The following is a 25021-nucleotide window of genomic DNA, read 5'->3' as shown; positions in this document are numbered from 1 at the left end:
GGGGAGCCCTGCTCTCTGGGTCCTGTTAGACCAGGGAGGTGACGGTGGCAGCAGTGGCTGAGAGCTGCCTGGGGGTTGGGGAGCAGGTGGGCCAACGGGGTCCTTGTCCCTCACTGAGCTTCTCCCTCTCTCCCCCCCACCCCAACAGCCCCCCGGCGCCCACGCGGAGCATGAACATTGAGGATGGCGTGCGCCCGCAGCTCCCCGTGCCCCCCACTGCCGCCCGGTAGGATGTCCTGGCCCCATGGGGCCCTGCTCTTCCTCTGGCTCTTCTCCCCACCCCTGGGGGCCGGTGGGGGCGGCGTGGCCATGACATTGGCCGCCGGAGGGGGCTCCCCGCCGGCCACCTCCTGCCCCGCGGCCTGCTCCTGCAGCAACCAGGCCAGCCGGGTGATCTGCACGCGGAGAGAGCTGGCCGAGGTCCCCGCCAGCATCCCTGTCAACACGCGGTACCTGAACCTGCAGGAGAATGGCATCCAGGTGAGCTGGGCCGGCATCCGGTGGGGTGGGGGAGGGGGGGGACACAGCCGTGGGGGGGGGGGGTAGTGGTGCTGCACAGGTGGTGGCCAGTTCCTCTTCCTCGAGGTGGCGGAGGCCTTCTGGGCGTCCCCTCCAGCTCCTCACGGCCGTCCCTGTGGCACTTAGGAGATACTGTTCGCATCCTATTAACTTGAGCTAAGGCTGCCCGGGTTTTCTCTGACGAGAAAACACCTCTGTGCCAGTGCGTTGGGGCTCGGAGGCACGGCCACCTGCCTGCCTCCGCCAGCACAGGACAGGCAAGCCCTTGGCCTGCCCTTGGGGTCACAGGTGGGCAAAGCGACCCTTGCTCGAGGCCTCCGTGCCTTCCGCGCCGCTACACCTGCTGCGTGGCCTCGGGCTCACGTGGACTCTGCGCCTCCGTTTCTTCGTCTGCAAAATGGGGATGCTAAGACCTCCTGGCCTGGGGAGTGGGGTGACGGCTGATGGGTTTCAGACTTGCCAGGGACTTAGAATCTCCTGGCAACTGGCGAGCACTCCTTTGCCGCGCGGTGTGGGGCTCATGTGCCCATTTCCCGGAGGTGGCGTGACATTTGGAGACCTGAGCACTCCCGTGGGCCTCGTCTCCTGTCCAAGCGCGTGGCTGGTGCCTGGACGGGGCAGGTGCCATCCAGTTAATTGTGACTGTGGCTAAGACGGGCTATAAATGATGCCTCGAGGGCAGAGCTGTGCGGTTTTTAAAGCAGAGTCTCTCCTTCTCTACTCTGTTGACGTTTGAGGCCCAATCGTCTTTGGTTGTGGGGACCTCCTATGTGCTGTAGGGTGCTGAGCAGTAACCCTGGCCACCAGACGCCAGCAGCACCTCGCCCCTGGTGCCCAAATGTCTCCAAATGTTACCAGATACTGAGGGGGGGTGGATCTCCCTAGTTGAGAGCCACTATTTTTTTTTTAAGTTTTTAAATGTTACTTTTGAGAGAGAGAGAGTTCAAGTGAGGGAGGGGCAGAGAGAAAGGGAGACACAGAATCTGAAGCAGGCTCCAGGCTCCGAGCTGTCAGCCCAGAGCCCGACGCGGGGTTCGAACCCACCAACCGTGAGATCATGACCTGAGCCGAAGTCGGGTGCTTAACCTACTGAGCCACCCAGCCGCCCCGAGAACCACCATTTTAAAGGCACAGGGTCGGTACCGCGCACCACGCAAGCCTCCCCCGACCCCAACCCATAAAGCTAGGAGAGAAGACGGCTCGCATAAAGCTAGGAGAGAAGACGGCTCGCGTGTGACATCCCAGACCCCTGGGAGCTAAGGTTCCCCTCCGCCATGGCACTTCCCTGTCTGTCCCTGGGAAGGGAAGGGGTCAGTGGCGCCCATCTCACTGTCCCAGAGAGCCTGGGGACAGGGCTCCCCTCTGCAGAAGACAGAGGGGATCTTTCAGGGGCGCAGCACCAAGGGCACTACTGCCCAAGTCGAGAAGGCTATCCTGGTGGCCGCACGGCAAGGACCAGTGAATCCAGTGTTGGGGTCAGGATCGTGTCCTCCAGCTCGGCCCCACCTCCTCAACAGGGTGCCTTCTGTAGAGTTCGCTGGGAGTCTAACCTGCATCCTCAGGCTGGAGTCCCTGCTGACCTGCCCCTGACTCCTGTCAGGGGGCCGACACCCTCACTTCCTTCTCGCCCTTGTTCCCTGGACTCTGCCTGCCCGGTTCCGGCCTTTCTTTACTCACGTGATGTTCCACACGTGTTGCCCCCAGCTCCGAGCCAAGCCCTGATTTAGGTACTGACGGAAGGGCAGGGCCCTCCCCTTGTGTACGTATAAGGGAAGAGACTGTAAACGAACGGGATGGCGAGTTGGGCTGGGACAACTGCCTTCTGGGGAATGGAAGTTGGAGGGGAGATGTTAGCGCATCAGGAAGTGCGTCCGCGATGAGGGGGCCGCTGAGTCCGCCCCACCAGCAGCCCCAGGCCGCGGCAGTGACCCTGCAGTAGAACTGGGCCATTTTCTCTTTGGGGAGCTCGGTGAACGATTCAGTGCGGCAAACATTTGCCGGCACGGGGCTCCGCCCACAGACTTGTGGCTGCCCGCAGGCGCACAACGGCCCGAGCAGCGCTCCCCTGGCACCGCCAGCCCCTACTCCCAGGCCCAGTGCATCCTCCCAGTGGCCCCCAAGGGGTGCTGGCCTCTGCCTGAAACCCACTGAAGCCTCCGGGCCTCAGGAGTGAAATCCAGCCTCTATATTGTGACAGCCGAGTCCTACACAGCTGGGCCTGGCCTGCCGGCCCCTACGATTGCCGCCAGCTGCCCTCCCATTTCACCCCTCCATCCAAATATGCCTCTCTGTGGCCCCTGGGTCCCCCAGCCTAGCCTTCCTTCACCCGCCTTCCAGTCTGGGCCCGTGGACTCCCCCCGCCCCCACCTCCAGACATCCCTGCCCTTACCCAGGACGCTTGTGTATGCTAAATATCTCTTGGTTGTCTTCTGTGTGGGAGGCGTGGTCCAGTCACTCCAGATACATCAGTGAGTGAAACAGACAACCTGTCCTACCTACCCCCAGCCCGCGTTCTAGACTTAGGCATGATAAGTAAGTAAATGGCATGTGTTAAACATGCTGAGGGCTGTGGGAAAAGGAAATAGATGGGGGTTGGAGGCGGTGGGTGCAGGAGGAGGAGGGGTGACTGGCTGCAGCTTTAAAGACAGGAGGTCCAGGTGGCCTAGTGGAGAAGGTGACATCTGAGCAAACGTTTGGAGGACACGAAGGTGGAATCTCATGGAAGGGCATTCCAGGCAGAGGACAGCAAATGCAAAGGCCCTGGGGTAGGATCCTGCCTGGTGTGTGGGAGGAACAGCAACAAGCAGGTGTGACCGGAGCACGGTGAGCCAGGAGAGAGGGTGGGAGGTGAGGGCAGATCCCACAAGGCCGCAGGGCCTCATGGCCTCATGGTGAGGACATGGGCTCTTCTCAGAATGAGCGGGGAGCCGGGGGAAGCTCTGAGCAGAGGGCAGACGGGCTGCTGACTTGGGTCTCCCCGGCTGAGGTGCAGGGAGGCCCATACGGCACGTGGATCCTGCGCCAGGGGGGCCGGGTTTGAATCCCGGATCTGCTGTCTCCTTGCTGGTGCAGAGTTCTGGTGAGAAATGCCGGGGGCTCGGCTGGGACCAGGCTGCTTGCGGTGGAGGTGGTGAGAAGTCGGCCGGTTCTGGGCGTGTTTTGAAGGTGGAGACACCAGGACGTTCCAGCAGAGCGGGTGTGGGAAGAGGCAAGAGAGGATGGTTCTCTTTTGGGGTTGAGCTGGCCCCTTTGCCTGGGCCTGTTTGCTGGCGCGTCTGTCACCCCATCTCCTGGGGCCACTGGCCTCCAGACGTTTGACCCACATCTCTGTCTGGGTGTGCACTTGAGCCCCACGGACGTGAGTGAACTTCTTTATAAGTCACGCACGGGTCTGCTGCAGCCACGCGGCGTGCACAGTGCTAAGCACACACAAAAGTGGGCATGTTTCATCCCTGGGGGTTCTGGCACCCCCACCCCAGAGGCCCCCGTCCCCCCGCAAACTGCATGTTCCCCAGGGTGTAAAGAGTGCTGTCCACGAGAGCAGGTGCTTGTGAACGTTCAGTCAGACTGGCCTCCCTTCGTGGGCACCTTGCAAGTGGCAGGAGTGGGGCTGCCGAGGGAGCCAGTGGAGGAGCTTGGGAATGTAACTGTAGGGAAAAAAAAAAGTTTATTTATTTTGAGAGAGCGCGCACGCACGAGAAGGAGAGAGGGAGAGAGAGAACCCCAAGCTCTGCCAGCGCAGAGCCCGACGTGGGGCTCGATCCCACAAACCATGAGATTATGACCTGAGCCGATATCAAGAGTCAGATGCTTAACCGACTGAGCCATCCAGGCACCCTGAGAAAGTAACTTTTTCATTATCCAGTTAAAAAGAAAAAGGAAAAGAAAAAAAATGACCCCTAGTCCCACCACCTAGATATAAATAACTACTGTTTACATGTTGTTTTTTATTTTTTTTATTATTTTTATTTATTTTTTTTTTTAATTTTTTTTTTCAACGTTTATTTATTTTTGGGACAGAGAGAGACAGAGCATGAACGGGGGAGGGGCAGAGAGAGAGGGAGACACAGAATCGGAAACAGGCTCCAGGCTCTGAGCCATCAGCCCAGAGCCCGACGCGGGGCTCGAACTCACGGACCGCGAGATCGTGACCTGGCTGAAGTCGGACGCTTAACCGACTGCGCCACCCAGGCGCCCCTACATGTTGTTTTTAAAGGCTTCCTGGTTCTTTTTTGAGCCTATACAAATTGACTTTTAAATTATTTATTACAGAATGAATGCAAATTAATTTAGAAAACCTAGAATATATACCTAAGTAAAAACACAGGGACAAAAGCCAAGCGTAATTCGACACTCACAGGTAACTCCCATTAGCATTTAGTGTCTTTCTGGCCAGTGCCCTGGTAGGGGGGGTTGGTAAAGGGATTTCTTTTTTTTTTTTTTTTTTTACTTTTTTTGAGAAAAAAAATGAAACCACACCATTTGATATCAGTTTGTAGCTGACTTTCAACACCTGAGAGCATAACATGAACACCTTTCTCCCTGACACTAATGCTCGTCCAAAATATCAGTTTTAATCACTGTGTAGGATTCTGGCCATCCCGTTACTTAACTAGTCCGTTCTTCTCTCCAGTGTTTTCACTGATACAGACAGCGCTGTGGTCAACAACCTCCGTGCTCAGTCTTGGGAACTTTCCGGATTCTGCACTTGGGAGAAATTCCTAGAAGTAGAATCTCGGGGTCAGAGGGACGATCATAGAGGCACTGCCCTGCAAGCCCTATGTGTCCTGCTCACGGTGGCTGGTACTTCCCCCAAACATGCAGGGGACTGTGCGTGCGCACACACATACACACACACACACACACACACAGCCTGACACCAAAGCCCCGTAGAAATGTCCTGAGTTCCGGGGATTTGAGAGCCTCCCTGTCCTGTCTGTGGTCACTTGCTTGTCATCTGGCTCTGCACAGACGATGACTCCCTGAAGGGGGTCTTCACCCTGCTCCCTGCTGGACCCCCAGCACCGAGAACAGAGCCTGGTACACAGCAGGTGCATAGCAGATAGTTGTCTATGAATGGAAGGTTGGCTGGCTCCCGAGCCCCTGCCTTGGGGACTTGGCAGTGTGTGTGTGTGTGTGTGTGTGTGTGTGTGTGTGTCCCTGAAGCACCTACAAGAACTGGGGAGCAGCTCTAAGGTTGCGTCACCTTCCCTAAAGCCCCAAGTGCACTGAGTGCCGGCAAAAGCTTCCGTCTAGAACAGTGGTGTCCATCTCTGGAGAGGGTTCAAACGCCCTCCTGGGACACGACAGGGCCAGCAGGTGGTGGAAATGGTTGTTTTAATGGCCTTTGCAAGCAAAATAATTTTTAAGTATCAGCAGCCTTCCATGGGCCCCCTAATCGTTTCTGAGACGGCACAGGGGTGCGAAAGCCCAAGCCTGTGGAGTCACCTTCTAGGCAAAGGCCTAGGGACGCCCCTTCCCCCTGACCTCACAGCCCTGACAGCCCTGAGGCCACTCAGGCCACATGCCCCAGGGACCCCACACAGCTCCCACCTGGGGCGGGCCTACTCCTCCTCTCCTCGGCCCGGCTCTGTTCCCCTCCTCCCCAGAGCCAGCCATCCTAATGTGTTTACTGTGGATCTTTCTGCTTGTGTGTGTTCTTGCAAAATGCTTATTGTGTGCATGTATTTTTAATTTATGTAGATGAAGCTGCATTATAGATGGCTTTCTTTGTCTTACTGTTTTCACTCAGCCCGGGGTTTTTTAAGAGCCATCCACATCAGGGTGTGTGCGCGCGTGTGCGTGTGTGTGTCCACCCACTGTAGAATTTTCCTTGGTGGGTGCCCCCCCACCTCCTGCCCTCCCCCCACCTCTGAATCAGGACAGACACCCAGGAGGCTTGGAGCTGCCTCCACCACAAAATCCCCCTCAGGACCCCTTTGGGAGCCTCGTGGTAACATCTCTGGGGGACTCTCCGGATCAGACTTCACGCGTGGACTTAACCAGGGTCCCTCGGGGTCCACCGGGAGGTCGTGTGGGCAGTGTGTGAAGGTGCTCTGCAAGGACGTGTGCTTCTGGCCTAAGAAACCCATCCACCCACCTGAAAGAAGTGCTCAGAGGTGCTTCAGAGAGAGGTTGAAGGATGGCCCAAGGGCCAAAGTGTAGAACAGAAGCCGCCTCAGTTCTTGGTAGTCAGGGCATCGGTCGAGTGAATTGGGGCGCATTCTTACAACAGAGTGTTACTTAGCTACTTAAAACAGAGTTTCGAAGAATATCAAAGGACACAGGGAAATGCTTAGAATGTAACACTGAGCTTTCAAAGGATGCAAGCAGGGCGTCCAGTTTGTTTTAAAACTGCCCTGAAAGGAGGGGGGGGTCTGGGTGGCTCAGTCGATCGAGCTTCCGACTTCAGCTCAGGTCATGATCTCAAGGGTTTGGGAGTTCAAGCCCCGCATCAGCATTCTGCGCTGACAACCCAGAGGCTGGAGCCAGCTTTAGATTCTGTGTCTCCCTCTCTGCCCCTCTCCTGCTGTGCTCTCTCTCTCTTTCTCAAAAATAAATAAGTAAACTTTAAACATAATAATAAAATAATAAAACCGTCCTGAAAGCAAAAACAAAATGCAGGGACCACCCAGAAACGTCGGCCCCGCCTTTCCCCTCACACTAGCATTATGGAGGGTAATTGCATTTCCTCTGTTCACTCTCTTCAGTTGCTAAATTTTCTTCAGTGAGGGCACCTAGTGCTTTTTGTCATCAAGAAAAATTCTACTTAAATATATAATATGTACAAAATGGTATACGAGCTGAAGGCAACAGTCTGTAGTGGGATTCGCTCACCTGTCCCTGGAAAGGGAGCGGAAACCAAAAACCGCAGAGCATTTACCCTGAGCCGGGGGACTGGGAGTGCTCTCCCTTCCCCAGGCCTCTTCATTCTCACAAGGACAGGATTGTTTGTCCCATCTGACAGATGGAAAATGGGACAGCCCCTCCCCTGACTTCTAACAGCCAGAATAGTGCATCTACACCATCTACACCGTCTACACCGCTGCCCCCCCCCCCCCCCCAGCTGCTGTTTGTGCCTCTCGGCTTCCTGGTCTCCTCGTCGTTCTCCTGTAGCCCGGCGCTCCCTCCTTTTCCTTCTTTATTGTTGGGTAATATTCTGTCCAATGAAGTTACCGCGATCTCTTGATCCAGTTCCTCTGGATGGGCATTCGGACCGTTTCCAGTTTGGGGGCGGTCCCTACTCCACCTGACCTTCGACATAGGATCTTTTCGAGCCGGGGCGGGTGTAGTGGAGTCCCTCCTCCCCATTCGCGCCGTGGAGGGTGGCCTGTGCGCTCCAGGCCAGAGCAGGAATGGGACTGTCAGCGAGCCGGCTCCAGGAAGGACAGCACGAGCCACATGTCACAAGTGGCGGAGTCCGACGCCATCGAGCTCAGGCCCCCAGGTGGTCCACCTGTTACCTTCCCTGAGATAGCGCCCTTCAGGACATGGCCCCTGCCTCCGGCCTCCTGCATCCCTGGGCCCCTTCACACTGGACGTACCCTCTTTCTGGAATGCTCTTCCACTCTCCCCTGCATCTCCTTAGCACCAACGCTTAACAGTTGTGGGGACAGTTGAGGCTTCACTCACAACTCTTCCTCGGGCACATTGTCAAACCTGTCTGGGCCTCAGTTTTGTCATCTGTGAAATGGGGATAACAACAGCCCTTCCGTCACAGAGCCGCTGAGAAATTCAATGCTTTCATTCTTTGGACAAGCAGGTACTGAACGCCACTGCATTCTAGGTGCTCCCGGATGCCCTGGGGACACGGCGTCACGTGGGGGCAGTGCATTCGCATGCGGACTTAAGGTGGGAGAGGACCCTGGCGAGGGGCCAGGAGCTGAGCAGCTCTAGCAAGGATTGACAGTGAGATCTTTGTCACGCTCGCCCTCGTCTTTCTTGACTCAACCCCAGAGGCGCATTCCCTGAACCCCCAGTCAGGTCAAGGCCCCCCAGTCCCCGCGGCACCCCAAATTCATTGATCGTACTTGTGCACACTTGTTCACGTCACCACTGGCCCAAAATGCAACCGTTACATGAACCAATCAGAGGGCGTCTCGCCATCTTGCAGAGTCTTGTGGCCTCGGAGCCTCATGAGAGCCCCAGGAGAGGGACAGGTGGGGATCCCCATTTTTCAGTTGAGTAGACTGAGGCCTGAGAGACAGGAGACCCACATCTCCCCCTCTATTACTCAGGTTGCCTCTCTGAGCCCACCTCCCGCTTGGGAGGGTGGGAGTAAGGGTGTGTGTGCAGCCTCCCAGCAATGCTCCGAGCTCTGTCCACAACTACCCTGTAAGTCCTGTTCTCCCCATTTCACGGACCAGCAAGACTGTGGTGCAGGAAGTGAGACCCTTGTGCAAGAAGCCACAGTTGGGGGGTGGGGGGTAGAGTTGGGACTTAGCCCAGGCCGACTGGCTACAGAATTTGATTTTTCCAACACTAATTTCCTGATGCTTCCTAATTCGTAGCTGGCTGGGCTCGGTGTAGTCCTGGCGCCTCAGGCTCAAAGCTAAGTCAGTCCTGATGCGGTCCACAAAGCCAGCCCCTGCTCTGGCCTTGTCCTTGCTCATCAGGACACCTGCCCCAGCTTCCTCCTAGCCTCCCGTGCACTGCCACCCCCCCCCACCCCCCCCCCGCCCCCCCCCCCCCGCCCCAGTGAGAGTCGCCATGCCATCCCTGGACCTTAAGACGGACAGTGCTCCCCTTGCTGCAAGGACCCTTCGCCAGCCTGCCTGTCCCTGTCCCAGCCACACCACACTCGGGGGTGCCCTCTGCTGGACCCAGACACCGCCCCAGCCCTTCCCTTCCAGCCCTTCCGAAAACACACCTCACCTCTGAAGGGCCAGGGTCACATTCTGCACTTGCCTGGCTCCAGGCACACTTCCTCGTGGACTCCAGACACTGAGAGTTTAATCCTTACAACACCGGGCACGGGGTCTCCTCCCCACGTGGAAGCAGGCTGCAAGCTGCTCCCCGAACGCCTGTCCCTTCTGCGTCTGATTGGCCCCGGCCTGTCAGTCCGCAGCACCCAGCTCATGCCCCAGTTCCCTGTTGAACAGCTACTATGTGTCAGGCTCTGCTGCAGGACCTTTGCACAGCACGGAAGGCAGGGCCCGTGAGCTCACAAGATGGAGGTGGAAGCCGGATGGGGGGCAGGGGGCCAGGGAGCCTCACTGGGAAGGAGGTCTTTGACCCCGCCTGAGCCTTCACCTAACCCCACCCACCCACCGCCTTAGGCAAAGCTGGGGTGCACTTAGCTCCTGATACAGATCGTACCCACCCCATCCCCCCCCCCTGCTTCCCAGGGCATTATCTGCACAGGTTCAGATGCCTGTCTGGGGTGGGGGCAGGGGTACAGAGGTGAGGAGCAGGCCAGACTCAGCAAACAGGGCAGGGCTTGGCCCAGGAGGCCAGAGAAGGCAACTCCCTGGTGGATGAATGGAAGGAGATGAGGGGGAGGACCGGAGGGAGGGCAATGGCCCGGTAAGTGTGGATGGACAGTCACATACATGGGTGAGAGGAGCTGGCGTCTGGGAGAAAGACTTCTCACGGGGCAGGGATGGTCAGGAAGCCTTAGCAAGGAGAAAGGCTTTTTTTTTCTGTTTTTAGCGAGCCTTGAGTGACTTGGGCCCCGAGCAGGTGCAGAGGCTGGGATGGCGTTCCAGGACAGCATGAGCTCAGGTGTAGAGGAGGAGGAAAGTGACAGGTGCAGACATAGATGGTGCACTTAACCTCGAAGGCACTAAGCCCCTCATGTGTGGAAAGACGTTTAATTCCCTCACCAATCCTAAGAAGTCGATTTTATAATCCCCATCGTGCAGATTGAGAAGCAGGCCCCAAGAGGTCTAAAATGCACCCAAGGGGCGCCTGGGGGGGGGGCTCAGTCGGTTGAGCCTCCAACTTTGACTCAGGTCATGATCTCAGGGTTCGTGAGTTCGAGCCCTGTGCCAGGCTCTGTGCTAACAGTGCAGAGGGGTTCTCTCTCTCTCAAAAAAAAAAAAAAATTAACAAACTTTTAAAAATAATAATAAAAAAAAATCACCCACGTCCCAGAAGTGGTAGAGAGGCAGCCCGAATCAGGACTCCAGCTGTCTGACCCCACCGCTTGAACCACCAGGCTACAGGGCCCACGAGCAAGAGTGAGAGCAGCCGGCTGGGTTGGGGCAGGGGCGAGACAAGTCTGTCTGAGCACAGGAGTGGTCTGGGGTGCTGAGGAGCCCTGGGGTTTGAGCTCTCTCCCCTGAGATAGATAGCGGGGGCCACTGAGCGCTAGCCAGAGCCCTTCCCCACCCACCGCCCTTGAGGGTCGGCCTGTGGGTGTGGGGGCAGGGGTGCTGTAGAGGCTGACACATTGGTCCCAGCTGCCCTCACCCAATATGGCTCCTGGAAGGTGGGGCCCGGAGCCTCTGAGCTCCTGCCAGTAGAAGTCAGTGCCAGCATGGCCTGGAACCTTCGAACAGGGACAAGTTTAGAACCTGATGTTGGGCGAGGTAATAGTGACAGCAGTGACATTTATGGATTTCACTGAAGGAGGAGATGCTGCGTCCTAAGTGGCCACCCTGCCCCTGGGCTGAGCTGTGTTGCAGTGATACAGGCTTGTTCTCACTCAGTCCTCACGGCCCCTGCACCTGCGCTACAGAAGACAACACTGAGGCCTGGGGAAGCTGAGTCTAGACCCAAGCCTGCCAGGCTCCTGGCGGGTCCCGGTGGTCAGGGAAATCCCCATGGCAAAGGAGGCACAAGGCCCTTATCTCAGGGAAGGAGGAACTAGGAGAAGTCATCATAAAAGCACTTAGTAAAAGCACTTAGTACAGAAAAATAACAATGTTTTTAAAACCGTGAATGCGAAACACTAACACACACAAGAAAAGACAGCGAGCTGCTAAGCTTCGTTGTCGGTTCAGTACGTTCAAAACGTATAAGAACAATTTATCTTAATAGTGTTTAGATGAACAATTCACTTAATCATCTCCCACCACAGTTAAATTGTTAATAAAGGAATTCTTGACAGTTTATTTTCTTAAAAACCCCAACAGAACGCAGTGGGATTTTTTTTTCAGTGTTAGTAATGTTTACCAACTATAGCTGAAGTGGCAAGTCCCCTAAGTAATAGACCAAGCTCCAGGATGAAGGAGAGACCACCCCCCCCACCTTGGGGTTGGGAGTGGTCATCGATGGGGCCACGTTCCCTTGTCCGACTGGTGTCTGTACCCTTGACGGTGAGCACAGAGCCGGGCCTAGGGGGAAGAGGGCTCAGCAACCATGGGCTGAAGAATCGAGGAGACAAGGGTACTTGGCTATTAGGTTGCTGTCAGAGGCAAGACCCCAGGACTACCTCCTCTGCAACATAGGAGGACATCAGTGTCCTGCCAGGCCAAATGTTAGGCTGGGAGGGAAGGGGGATTTGCCCACTCCAAGAACCAGTCCCCACCTTGTCCATCCTACTTTGTGTCAGCGGTCACAACAGTGACCCCCCGTTTAAATATCATCTGCTCTGGGTGGGGGGAGGGGGAGGGTCAAGCTGTGCTGTACAACGGCCCACACCTGCCTCTCCCCCTACAACCAGGGAAGCACCCATGATCTGTTTACATCATTGCCATTTAAAGGATCATTTGCATAATTATTATGTTTAGTGCCCTCCCCACTCAAGATCAGGTTGTGGGAAGTCAGGGCTGCTTCTTTCTTGTCCACGGCTGGATCTCCAGAGCCCAGCAAGATCCTTGACACATAGCAGGCACTCCAAGAATATCTGTCAAATGAGCAAATCAACCCGTGGGTAATGGCTGAATAATGAACAGGCCCCATGGCTCAAACTGCATTGAAACCAACAGAGAGTCCAACCCTCTTGGCTTAGGATGCGCAGACGGATGGAGACTTTGTATTTATTTAGATTGAGGAAAAGCAGACGTCGATCTTGGTTCTGCTACTTTGGATCTGTGAGACCAAAGGCAGATAAGTTTTCCTCTCTGAATCTCCATTTCCTCAGAGGTAAACCATCAAATAAGAAGAGAGGCAGGGACATGTGGTTGATAACACCCATGTGACAGGATTTCTACAAGGACTAAATGAGATCACCACCTCAGAGCATTTAATACAAGGTCTGGTACACAATAGGCACTTAACAAATAACGGCTTTCCCCTTCTGCCTTATTGGGAACCTGCCCAGGATGGCATTTTGTTTCAGAGTCAGGATGGGATCAGCCTTGTATTGTTTGTGAGAGGAGGAGAAGAGAGGAACTGGCTGACTTTAGTCTTTAGGTATGCATGTTAAATTTTAAGGGTAACCACTAAAAGAAGAGAAAAGGAAAATATATAGATTCTAAAATAGTAGACGGGGGAAATTGAATAAGAAAAAAAATCAATGAAAAAGATGACAGGAAAAGAGAAAGAATAGGCTGCAAAAAATCAGGACAAACAGAAAGCACAAAGTAACAGTAAGAATAATTCCAAATGTATTAGTAATTACAATAAATGTAAATGGACTAAACTTCCAGTTAAAAGACAGCAATTTTCAGACTGTACTAAAAACAAAATCCAGGGGCACTGAGGTGACTCATTTGGTTAAGTGTCCCAACTCTCAGTTTCAGCTCAGGTCATGATCTAACGGTTCATGAGTTCGAGCCTCACATCAGGCTCCATGCTGATGGTGTGGAGCCTGCTGGTGATACTCTCTCTCTCCCTCTCTCTTTGCCCCTTTTGCCCCTTCTGTGTGTGTTCTCTCTCTCTCTAAAAACAAATAAATAAACTTAAAAAAATCCAAAAGATTTGCAAAAAAGATGGCAAATGCTTACAAAAAAAAAAAAAAAAAGAGTAAGTTGGAACCAGAAGGCTAGTGCTCTTTCAGCTCCCACGTTCCGTCACTAAGGGTTTCAACGTGGTGGCATTGTCACCCAGGCCAAAAGGTGTGTAGGCCCACATCAACTGGCGTTACTGGGTGCTCTTCAAACCAGAGCCTTGTCCGTTCTGGGCTATTCATTCAACACACTTGGCTGAAGTCGGCCATGAACTAGGCCTCGTACTGGGGACAGGGAGTGCGGAAACCATCCAGATGGACTCTCTACTCATACACTCATAGCCTAGCCGAGGAGAAGGACGTGTCAAAGCAATGTGATAAGAGAATGTGTTTGACACCTTAGTGAGCAGGGGAACAAAGAGGGCTTGCTGGGGGAAGGCAAGCGAAATTTCCCAGAGAATAAGGAGGAGGACAGCATTCCAAGCAGAGGGCACAGCCTCGGTGCAAAGGCAGAGAGGCTAGGCAGAGCCTGGTGAGCCTATGGAATCCATCCATACACCTCCATATGGCTGGAGTAGAGGAGAGGCACTGAGGCAGGCCTGCAGGGCCTTTGACCCCACGTCAAGGGTGATAGGGAGCCATGGGAGGACTATGAGCAGGGATGTGGTGGTGTCTGAACTGCATGTTAGCCTGTGTAGAGGAAGGATGCTGAGGATGCCCAGAGATGGGACAAATGTTCATGATCATTATTAGCTGAATCAACAATGCTATGTATATATATATATATATATATATATATACATGTATGTATATATATGTATATATGTATATATATACTGCATGCTTGCCCTGCTCCAAGTACTCACGGTCGTGTCCAAGCCTCACAGTAATCGTGCAGTACCTGTGAGGAAAGAGGGTTCAGAGACAGTAGGGCACTTGCCGAAGGTCACATTGCCGATCGGCAGCAAAGCCAGGATTCGAACCCAGACCCAGCAACTCCCCACTAGGCTGCTCCCCAGGCATCCTGTGGAGAAGGGACAACTACTGGAATCCTGGTAAAAATAAAAAGCACTCGCTATTTAAAGCAACCCTACAGCACATCTTCAATAAAACCAGGCTTCCTTTGCAGCAACACCCCCGTCCCGCTCGGTTCCCAAGCGCATTAGTAAAGTGGTTGGGGGGACCCCCCCCCCGGGAAATGCCCTTCGTCTCCCTCCACGCACACCCTTCCCGTGGCAACTGAGACAAAGCATGCGGAGCCGGAAGAGCCTCAGACGCTGCCGAGATGCACGCTGTGGACAGACTGTAGTTGGGGTCCCTCTATGCAGAGGGTCGGGGAGATGGCGCACTTGTGCCCTTCCCCGAGGGCTCAGTGGGCAGCCCTACTGAGTCACTGGACCCCACTGAGCCTCAGCCTGCAGGTTCAAATCCGGCTCTGCTGCTTCCTCATTGGGTGACTTGGCAAAGCGGGTTCCTTCTCTGAAACGAAAGCCTAACAACACCTGCCTTGGGGGCTGCTGGGGGACAGCCGCCTTGAATGGAGAATGCGCAGCCCAGAACTTGGCACTTGTCACTGGGGCTCAGCGAGCACCTGCAGTGCCACACCCCGTGCCGGGCAGATGTCAGCGATTCCCCTGAGTCTTGAGGATAGCTTTGTAAGGTGGACGTTGCGATGCCCTTTCACGGGGAATGGCCCCTCCCCCATCTGCTCCTTCAGAACTGCTTTATCCCCACGAAATAAAAAGCGATGGATGGATGAATGAATGAATGAATGATGAATGAGATGTTTGGGCTGGAAGGAAAGGGCCGAAGAAAAGGGAAGGGCAGCCTGAGAAGAGGGAACAGCATATGTAAAGGGGGAGGACCTGGTGAGATAGTTCCAGGAGTTGGCTGTGAAAGGTCACTGGAGTGAGGATGGCTAGGGTGGTGGCTGCAGTGAGGGTGCGGGGGGGACGTGTAGAGGGGAGGGGAGAGGCAAGCAGGTGCCAGGCCAAGCAGGGCTTCTGATGCAGGCCGAGTCTTCTTCTCTGAGAGCACTGGGGAGCCATGGAAGGCTCCAGAGGAAGGCCCTGGGTGTGGCAAGACCCTGGAGATGGGCTGTGGCTGTGAGACCTTCCAGAAGAGTAGAACCACAGGCTTGCTAGCCAACCCACGGGTGAGGCCACAGGTGGTGTGGGGTCTGAGGCTGCAGGCCCGCCTTGGACCAGGAAGGTGGGCTGGGGGACTGCACTGAGAGCTGGGACCCTGGCAGGAGGGAGGAGCAAGCGGGCATTCAGTGCGCTCCCGCTCGGCTTGCAGGGACCTGGGGAGGCCCCAGAACTAAGTGCCACCAAGACCGAGTGAAGGCGCGGTGTCTCAGGAACCTGGACCAGTGGACTTGTCCTTCTAGAATTCTCTGTCCAAACTCTCACGTCTAACTTTTTAAGAGCTCACCTCATTCTCTCCCTGGTGATTAGTGACGGCCAGATCCTCCAGCTGCTGCTGCTATTGTTGTTACTATTATTATTTTTTTATTTATTTAAAAACATTTTTTAATGTTTATTTCTTGTTGAGAGAAGGACAGAATGTGAGCGGGGGTGGGGCAGAGAGAGAGGGAGACACAGAATGCGAAGCAGGCTCCAGGCTCCGAGCCGGCAGCACAGAACCCCACGCGGGGCTCGAACCCGCAAACCATGAGATCCATGGCCTGAGCCAAAGTCGGCCGCTTAACCGACTGAGCCACCCAGGCGCCCCGTTACTATTATTTTTAATAGGAACAGCGAGTGAGGGCCTGCTCTGTGCAACACCAGCGTTTCCCAGGGCGATGATCAAAGGCACCCTGCGAGGAGGGTTCTGTGCTTGTGATGTTTGGGAAACCCAGAGTGGAGCGAAGTGGAACTGTCCTTTCCCGCAGGACTTCCCAGAACTTCAGCCCCCGGCAGTGGCACCTCCAGGAGAGACCGCGCGGCTTCTGTTTGATCAGGAAAGCTTTTTGTCACTGCTGTGGAGTAGCACCCCATGGAACGCACTGGGACCAGCCGGCCAAACTCTCCCCCTTGCTCCCTCGGAGGAGGAGGCGAGGGTGCAGTGACCCATGAGGCCGCAGGAGCCAAGCCCCAGGGCCTCTCAGGGTCCTGGGGCTGCCCCCAGTCGGACGCAGGCACAGCCACACCGCCAGCCGCCTGCAGAGACCCCAGGCCAGCGTGCTGTGCCCCTTCCCTCCAGCCCTGGAGGTCAAATCCCGCAGGTGCCACTCCCTGGGGGGGGGGGGGGAGCTTCCCGAGGACCCATCCCCCACCAGCGAGGACCCATTCCCCCACCAGCGCGCTTTAGACAGACTCCTTCCTGTGATAGCATTTACCGATAGCATTTACCGAGGTTTTGTCCCATTCTATGGGACAAAGTTAGCTATGTTCACTGCAGGAACTTAAAGAAGGCAGAAGTGTGTTAAGGAAAATAAATAACTGACCCTGGCCATTCCATCTCCATGTCCCAAAGGAGATGTAGCCCTGGGAAAGAATTCTGGATAGCCATGAAACTTGTTTTCAAAGTATATATCATGATATGGGAAAATACAGTGTACTACTATTAAGGGGAAATGCAGGGCCTAAGTGTGTGTGTGCGCGCGTGTGTGTGCGTTTGTATTTTTAAGTTTATTCATTTAATTTGAGAGAGAAAGAGTGCAAGGAGGAGAGGGGCAGAGAGAGAGAGAGTCCCAAGCAGGCTCTGAGCGGTCAGCGTGGAGCCCTATTCGGGACTCAGTCCCACAAACCATGAGATCATGACCTGAGCCAAAGTCAAGAGTCAGACGCCCAACCAACTGAAGGAGGTGCCCTGAAGGAAAGTCTATTATGTCACCAAAATTTGTAAAATATGAGGAAAAAAAGATGAAAAAGAGATATCTCTGCATTGTATGCATAGAGAAAAGACTGGAAGCATATATATGAAATTGTTCACGTAAGTTAACATAAATACATGTCCCATGGTTGACTTTCTTGTCTTCGTATACTTTTTCCTAAAATGAATATATAATACTTTTATCAGCAAGGGGAAAAGGCCCATGGAAATGTGCTCTGTTGTTCTAACATCCCCAGAGGCCCGCAGGGGACTTTAGCCAATGCGTGGTAGAGAGGTGGGGCCTGTCCTGATTCCTGCTCTGAGCTGTACATTTTCCTCCACCACCCAGACTCCATCCCACTGTTCCTGGAAACCATTCAGGTGATCTGAGGGTCGCAAAGTTTTAACAGCCCAGATGTATTTCGTCGTCTACCCCTTTGGCCCTGAGCCCACAGAGACCACCTTGCTTAGGGCAGCTGCCGGCGGCGGGGGGGGGGGGGGTGTTTTCCTCGGGAATCTGGTTTCCAGGAAGGGACTGGACCTCCATTCTGGTCAGAAAGGACCCCCAAGACAGTGCTGTGCTCCAAGCCCTGCAGCGGTGACCCCTGGAGGGGCCTGGACTCGGGTGGGTGACAGGGGCATATGGACAGCTGTGGCAGGGGCTGGGGGCTCGTGACACAGGAGCTGGGTGTTGAAGGGGCAGATGGCAGGAGGCCCGAAGAAAAAGTAGGGAAGGTCTTCCTGGCAGAGGGCACAGGAAGTGCAGAGTCCAGGGGCTGTGTTCTGGGACTTGCTGAGAGCAGGACAGGGGGAGGGAGTGACCCTGGAAGAGGAAGGGAGCTCATGCCAAGCCGACCGATGCCACTGGAGGGTGGAGACTGGGTCTTTTTTTTTTTTTTTAAGTTTATTTATTTATTTATTTAGAGAGCAGGGGAGGGGCAGAGAGAGAGGGAGAGAGAGAATCCCAAGCAAGCTCCATGCCGACAGCACAGAGCCTGACGTGGGGCTTGATCCCATGAACCACGAGATCATGACCTGAGCTGATGTCAAGAGTCGGACGCTTAACCGACTGAGCCACCCAGGCTGCCCAGAGACTGGATCTTATTATGGGATGGCACCATCAGTGCGGAGCGGGAGAATCTTGCGCTGGGAATAATGGGGGTTCCTGGAGGGACCGGGGGTGTGGGTGTAAACAGACGTCTGGGGCCAGGTGTCCGGGAGGGAGAGGAGGAGGCTGAGCCTGGCTGGGCCATGGATGGAGAGGAGGGGGCGAGACAGGGAACCGAGAAGAGAGCAGAGAACAGTGTCAGGCTCTCGCCTCTGATTTTCAGCTGGATGTGCCGGAAGGGGGCTCTGTGCCCCAGGAGCTGCCCTCCACAGGCTCTGGGGCCAATGGTGCACCACCAGATGCCAACAACAATAATATCGATGGGTCAAGAGCCCCTGAGCACTCTCCAGCACGGGCATCGTGGCCCCCAAAGGGACTCCCGTTCTCCCTTCATGGCCAGCTCTGGGTGGGAGGCTCAGAATGGGCTAGGCTGATAGCTGGGGGGGCGGGGCGGGGGGGGGGGGGAGGAAGGGGACGTGAACCGGGCTCCAAGTTCACGGCCACGCCTGCATCTGCCCAATGGTACAAAGATGTTAAGAGATGGTGCCCCAGCCACTGGCTTCCTCCAGGCACTGTCAGAAATGGGCACTACCAGTCCCAGTTCATAAAGCTGCTGGAGGATAAAACTCAGTCGTACTCAGAAAGCATCGAGGAGTCAAGGAAGCACCCGGTACATCTGCACAGCCGAACACGCTGGCCACGTGGGGCCACTGAGCGCGTGGGCTACAAGCCACGCATGGAATTTCAGAGACTTTGTGCAAAGAGAGTGTAACGTACCTCCTTCGTCAGTTCTGTTGATGACGTGTTGAAATCGTAACATTTTGGATATACTGGGTTGAATAAATATATTTTTAAAATTAATTTCACCTGTCTGGGGTTTGTTTGTTTCTTTCATGTGGCTTCTAGGAAATTTAAAAGTAACTATGTAGTCCGCGCTGCATTTCTGCTGCATAGCACCGGCATAAGTAGTGACTGATGTTATTTTGAGATTATGGCAGGACCGGGAATGTTGTCACCGTTCCTTAAACCAGGTGCCTCTCAGGTTAAGAAAAAAAACCAAAAAACTTTTTAAAGTGTTTTTCTACTTTTTATAAAAGTAATTTTTTGTTCATTAAAAAAATATGGAAAGGGGAGCCTGGGTGGCTCAGTCGGTAGGCGTCCGACTTCAGCTCAGGTCATGATCTCCCGGCTCATGAGTTCGAGCCCCGCATCGGGCTCTGTGCTCACAGCTCAGAGCCTGGAGCCTGCTTCGGATTCTGTGTCTCCCTCTCTCTCTGCTCCTCCTCCGCTCCCACTCTGTCTCTCTCCCAAAAATAAATATTAAAAAATATTTTTTTTTACATATGGAAAGAGGGGCAACTGGGTGGGTGTCTCAGTTGGCTGAGTGTCCCGACTTCGGCTCAGGCCATGATGGCCCCACGTCGGGCTCTGTGCTGACAGCTCAGAGCCTGGAGCCTGCTTCAGATTCTGTGCCTCCCTCTCTCTCTGCCTCTCTCTCTCTTTCTCAAAAATAAATAAACATTAAATTTTGTTTTAATATATGGAAAGAATAAAAATTTCCCATAATCCCTACCAAGCTCACTACCAAGAAGAGCTTGGAGTAGTTCCTGACAGTCTTTTCTCGGTGCATAGATGAGAACACCTAATTCTTCTGCTTCTTTTTAAAGTTCTACAAAGTCACAGGGCTCCTGGCTGGGTCGATAGGTGGTGGAGCGTGCAACCCTTGATCTCAGGGTTGTGAGTTCGAGCCCCACATTGGGCATAGAGATTAGGTTAAAAAAAAAAAAAAGGATTTATCTATCTGTTTATTTAAGTTCATTTATTTTGAGAAAGGGAGAGAGCACAAGCATGGGAGGGGCAGAGAGAGAGGGAAAGGGAGAATCGCAGGCAGGCCTTGCTCTGACTCGGGGCTGGATCTCCCAAACCATGTGATCATGACCTGAGCCAAAATCCAGGGTCAGCCGTGTAATGAACTGAGCCACCCAGACGCCCTCAAAATGAAATTTTTAACGTAGAATCCTACGGAGCCGTGACCGCATGGAATGCTGTTTAGAGTTCTCCATTTCCCCCTTAAGATTACAATGAAGCGTCCCCCCAAGGCATTAACTAGGCTTCAGAAACGCCATCTGATGGCTGCGTGATCTCAGTGTACCCAGCACCATGACTATGAGGGAGAATCTGGTAAGATTCCGCCTCCCAGGCCCAGCCCAGCACTGCCCCCCCCCCCCCGTGACCCCTCAGCCTCAGCCTGAGAGGGGGCGGCCAACTTCAGGGGTTAAGAGCTGGGACTCTGGGGGCAGGCAGCCTCAGTCCCATCCCAAGTCCGTCCTGTGTGACCTTGGGTCAGTCACTGCCCCTCTCTCTGCCTCCTGCTAAGATGGAGATAATTCATAAACCGCCAAGTGGAACCCTTGAGGCCAGATGTGTTTTGGCATCTGATGTTAGGACGGTGAGGCGCTGGGGCGCCTGAGTTGGACATCCCACTCTTGGGTCTCAGCTCAGGTCGTGATCTCACAGTTCGTGGGTTTGAGCCCCGCATCGGGCTCTGCACTGACAGCGTGGAGCCTGCTTAGGATTCTGTCTCTCCCTCTCTCTCTGCCCCTCCCGCCCCCCCCCAAACATAAATAAACATTTAAAAAATCTTTTAAAAAAGAAAAGAAAGGTGAGGTACTAATGCGCAGCATATATCTGATAGCACCTCCTGGTTCTTCTAAACCTCGTCAAGTGTGGGAATATTTCTAGAGTGAAGTGTTTGAATAGTCACATGAGTGGGATCAATAAAAGCTTTAAATAGCCTCCCCCAAGTTCTGATCGGGCCCTACCACCCAGTGGCATTTGGTGCCAAAGTTATGAACAATCTTCTGGTTTTCACAGCTTGATGGATTTCACAGTTGCAGATACTGAGTAAGTACCCACCTCGTAGGACAGTTTGTCGGATTAAATGAGTTGTTGCCCATAAAGCATTTAGAACGGTGTCCCGTGCCAAAGAAGGGCTCAGTGCATGTTAACTGTTGGTGTTAAGTATTTTTAATCCTTTTTTTATTGAGGTGTAATTTACATACTGGAGTGTAATTTACATATAATGAAATGCCCCCCTTTTATCTGAACAGTTCGGGGAGGTCTGACCGTCTTATTCATCCACGTAGCCACTGCCCCAATTGGGAACATTTCCATCATCCCCAGAAAGTTCTCCCACACCCCTTTCCCTCCTGGCCTGCCCCCCCGCCACACACACACACACACACACACTCAGAGAGGGCCTCTTAGCACACCAACGACGTGGAACGGACGGGACCCTACCACACGCGCCTTCTTGGGCCTGGCTTCTTTTGCTCAACGCGATGCCGGCCCACGAGATTCGTGGTGTGTGTGGATAATCGTGTTCCACCGTAGAGACGGACGGACACACAGCGTGTGCCTCTCCAGGGCTGACAGACATCGGGGTCGTTTCCGGTCAGGTGGTCACGAACGCAGATGCCCTGAGCGCCCATCACCGAACCTTGGATGGGCAGCTGCTCTCCTCTCTCCTGGGGAAAAAAAGACTCGGGAGTGGAAGGGCCGGGTGGTGTGTTGGTGGGGGGTGGGGGGGGGGGGTTGTTTAGCCTTAACCGAAACAATCCAGTCGTTTCCCCGAGGGTGGCCTTCCCGTCTGACACTCCCACCAGCAAGGGGCCGGGCCCGCTCTGCGCCCTCGCCCGCCCCGCATTCTCGCCTTCTCGCCTTGTCGGTGACTTTCCGATGACCAGCATTGGCGTGGCTGATCCGTGTCTCCCCTCCCCCACCGCAGGTGATCCGGACCGACACGTTCAAGCACCTGCGGCACCTGGAGATCCTGCAGCTGAGCAAGAACCTGGTGCGCAAGATCGAGGTGGGCGCCTTCAACGGGCTGCCCAGCCTCAACACGCTGGAGCTGTTCGACAACCGGCTCACGACGGTGCCCACGCAGGCCTTCGAGTACCTGTCCAAGCTGCGGGAGCTCTGGCTGCGCAACAACCCCATCGAGAGCATCCCCTCGTACGCCTTCAACCGCGTGCCCTCCCTGCGGCGCCTCGACCTGGGCGAGCTCAAGCGGCTGGAGTACATCTCGGAGGCGGCCTTCGAGGGCCTGGTCAACCTGCGCTACCTCAACCTGGGCATGTGCAATCTCAAGGACATCCCCAACCTGACGGCCCTGGTGCGCCTGGAGGAGCTCGAGCTGTCCGGCAACCGGCTGGACCTGATCCGCCCGGGCTCCTTCCAGGGCCTCACCAGCCTGCGCAAGCTGTGGCTCATGCACGCCCAGGTGGCCACCATCGAGCGCAACGCCTTCGACGACCTCAAGTCGCTGGAGGAGCTCAACCTGTCCCACAACAACCTGATGTCGCTGCCCCACGACCTCTTCACGCCCCTGCACCGCCTGGAGCGCGTCCACCTCAACCATAACCCGTGGCACTGCAACTGCGACGTGCTGTGGCTGAGCTGGTGGCTCAAGGAGACGGTGCCCAGCAACACGACGTGCTGCGCCCGCTGCCACGCGCCCGCCGGCCTCAAGGGCCGCTACATCGGCGAGCTGGACCAGTCGCACTTCACCTGCTACGCGCCCGTCATCGTGGAGCCGCCCACGGACCTCAACGTCACCGAGGGCATGGCCGCCGAGCTCAAGTGTCGCACGGGCACCTCCATGACGTCCGTCAACTGGCTGACGCCCAACGGCACCCTCATGACGCACGGCTCGTACCGCGTGCGCATCTCCGTCCTGCACGACGGCACTCTCAACTTCACCAACGTCACCGTGCAGGACACGGGCCAGTACACGTGCATGGTGACGAACTCGGCCGGCAACACCACGGCCTCGGCCACGCTCAACGTCTCGGCCGTCGACCCCGTGGCGGCCGGCGGTGCCGGCGGCGGCGGCGGCGGCGGGGGCGGCCCGGGAGGCGGCGGCGGCGGCGGCGGCGGCGGCGGAGGGGGCGGGGGCGGCTACACCTACTTCACCACCGTGACCGTGGAGACCCTGGAGACGCAGCCCGGAGAGGAGACCCTGCAGCCGCGGGGGACGGAGAAGGAGCCGCCGGGGCCCACGACGGACGGCGTCTGGGGCGGGGGCCGGCCCGGGGACGCCGCCGGCCCGGCCTCGTCGTCCACCACGGCGCCCGCCCCGCGCTCCTCGCGGCCCACGGAGAAGGCGTTCACCGTGCCCATCACGGACGTGACGGAGAACGCCCTCAAGGACCTGGACGACGTCATGAAGACCACCAAGATCATCATCGGCTGCTTCGTGGCCATCACGTTCATGGCCGCCGTGATGCTCGTGGCCTTCTACAAGCTGCGGAAGCAGCACCAGCTCCACAAGCACCACGGGCCCACGCGCACCGTGGAGATCATCAACGTGGAGGACGAGCTGCCCGCGGCCTCGGCCGTGTCCGTGGCCGCCGCCGCCGCCGTGGCCGGGGGCGGGGGCGTCGGCGGGGACAGCCACCTGGCCCTGCCCGCCCTGGAGCGCGACCACCTGAACCACCACCACTACGTGGCGGCCGCCTTCAAGGCGCACTACAGCGGCAACCCCAGCGGCGGGGGCTGCGGGGGCAAGGGCCCCCCGGGGCTCAACTCCATCCACGAACCTCTACTCTTCAAGAGCGGCTCCAAGGAGAATGTGCAAGAGACGCAGATCTGAAGCCGCCGGGCGGGGGCCCCGGGCCCCGGGCCCCGGGCCGGACTGGGACCCTCCCCGCGGCCCCGCCGCCGCCGCCGCCGCCGCTCTCGGACCGCGCAGGGAAGGTCGGGGGAGGAGGGCTCGAAGCCCCGCCCGCGTGCGGACCCCAGGGCGCCCCCCCCCCCCCCCCCCCCGGCGAGGACAGGGCGGGGCGCCGGGAACCGAGCCGCCTCCGCGATTCTGGCCTCACCGCCCCCCCCCCCTCCCAGCCCCGGCGAAGGGAGGGGATGCAGGATTCGGGAGAAGTGGCTGGAACCCCCCGCTTTTCCGCCTCGCTCTCTCTAGCGACCCCTCCCCGCCCTCCGCCTTCCAGGGGAGAGAGGAGCTTTCCGGGGAGGGGGGGCGTCCTTTCCCCTCATCCCCGACAACCCTCCTTTTACGGTTCATTTTTTGCAGTTTGACGCCTGTCCCCCCTCCTCCCGCCCCTCCGCCCCCGAAACTGAAGAGACGGACGACGCGCGCGCGGTCAGAGCCTCCGGACACCCTGCCCTGCCCCCCACCTTCGCCCCTCCCCGCCCCCCGCCCTCACCTGCCCCACAGACTCTTTTGATACTGAAGGGAGGTTTGCGTCAATGACTACCTGCTCTGTAATTACTTTAAAAAAAAAACACGGAAAAAGTAAAAAAAAAAAAAAATTTTTTTTTTTGGTCATGAAAGCATAGAGGACAGAAAACAGAGTGAATGCGGGGGGGGGGGGAGGGGGCGGTGCAATGAGAGGACGGTAACGTCAGGTGTCAGGGCCCCCTCCCGGAGGGTCGGCAGGGTCAGCACCTCTGGGTGGTCTTAGGCCCCCTCCCCCGCCCCTCCCGAGAGCCCCAGAGAGGGGCTCAGTCACCCGCACACCTGGCCCTTGTGTTTAACCTCTCCGCGGCTCACGTGAGCCTCCCCCCGCCCCCCCACCTCATGCTCCCTGGTTCCACAGGCTGGGAGGCTCCTCGTTCTTCTGATCAGGAGCCCAGGATCGAGGTCGTGGGCAGGGCCGTGCTTCCCCCCCGGGGCCTCTAGGGGAAGATCCTTCTTGCCTCTTCCAGCTGCTCGGCACCCCACGTCCCCCACGTCTCCACATGGCCTTCCTTCCGCGCACACTCCGTCTCTCTGTCTGGGTTTCCCC

At 56.1% G+C, this 25021-nt stretch overlaps 1 protein-coding gene across 3 annotated transcripts in view; it reads left to right on the top strand.

The window, feature by feature from the left end:
* LRRC4B (leucine rich repeat containing 4B) overlaps window positions 1–24490 on the top strand; it is a 62143-nt gene extending 37653 nt beyond the window's left edge. For all 3 annotated transcript variants that reach the window (XM_047836017.1, XM_047836016.1, XM_047836015.1), the window contains exons 2-3: window positions 149–480; window positions 22006–24490. In XM_047836017.1, the coding sequence (XP_047691973.1) occupies window positions 184–480; window positions 22006–23871 (2163 nt within the window). In that variant the 5' untranslated portion in view covers window positions 149–183 and the 3' untranslated portion in view covers window positions 23872–24490. The remainder of the gene's footprint in view (window positions 1–148; window positions 481–22005) is intronic.
* The last annotated feature ends 531 nt before the right edge of the window (window positions 24491–25021 follow it).

The sequence above is a fragment of the Prionailurus viverrinus genome, chromosome E2, assembly GCF_022837055.1.
Source record: "Prionailurus viverrinus isolate Anna chromosome E2, UM_Priviv_1.0, whole genome shotgun sequence".
Lineage (NCBI taxonomy): Eukaryota > Metazoa > Chordata > Mammalia > Carnivora > Felidae > Prionailurus > Prionailurus viverrinus.
The sequence above is the reverse complement of the archived record's forward strand: the minus strand, read 5'-3'. Positions and strand labels throughout refer to the sequence as shown.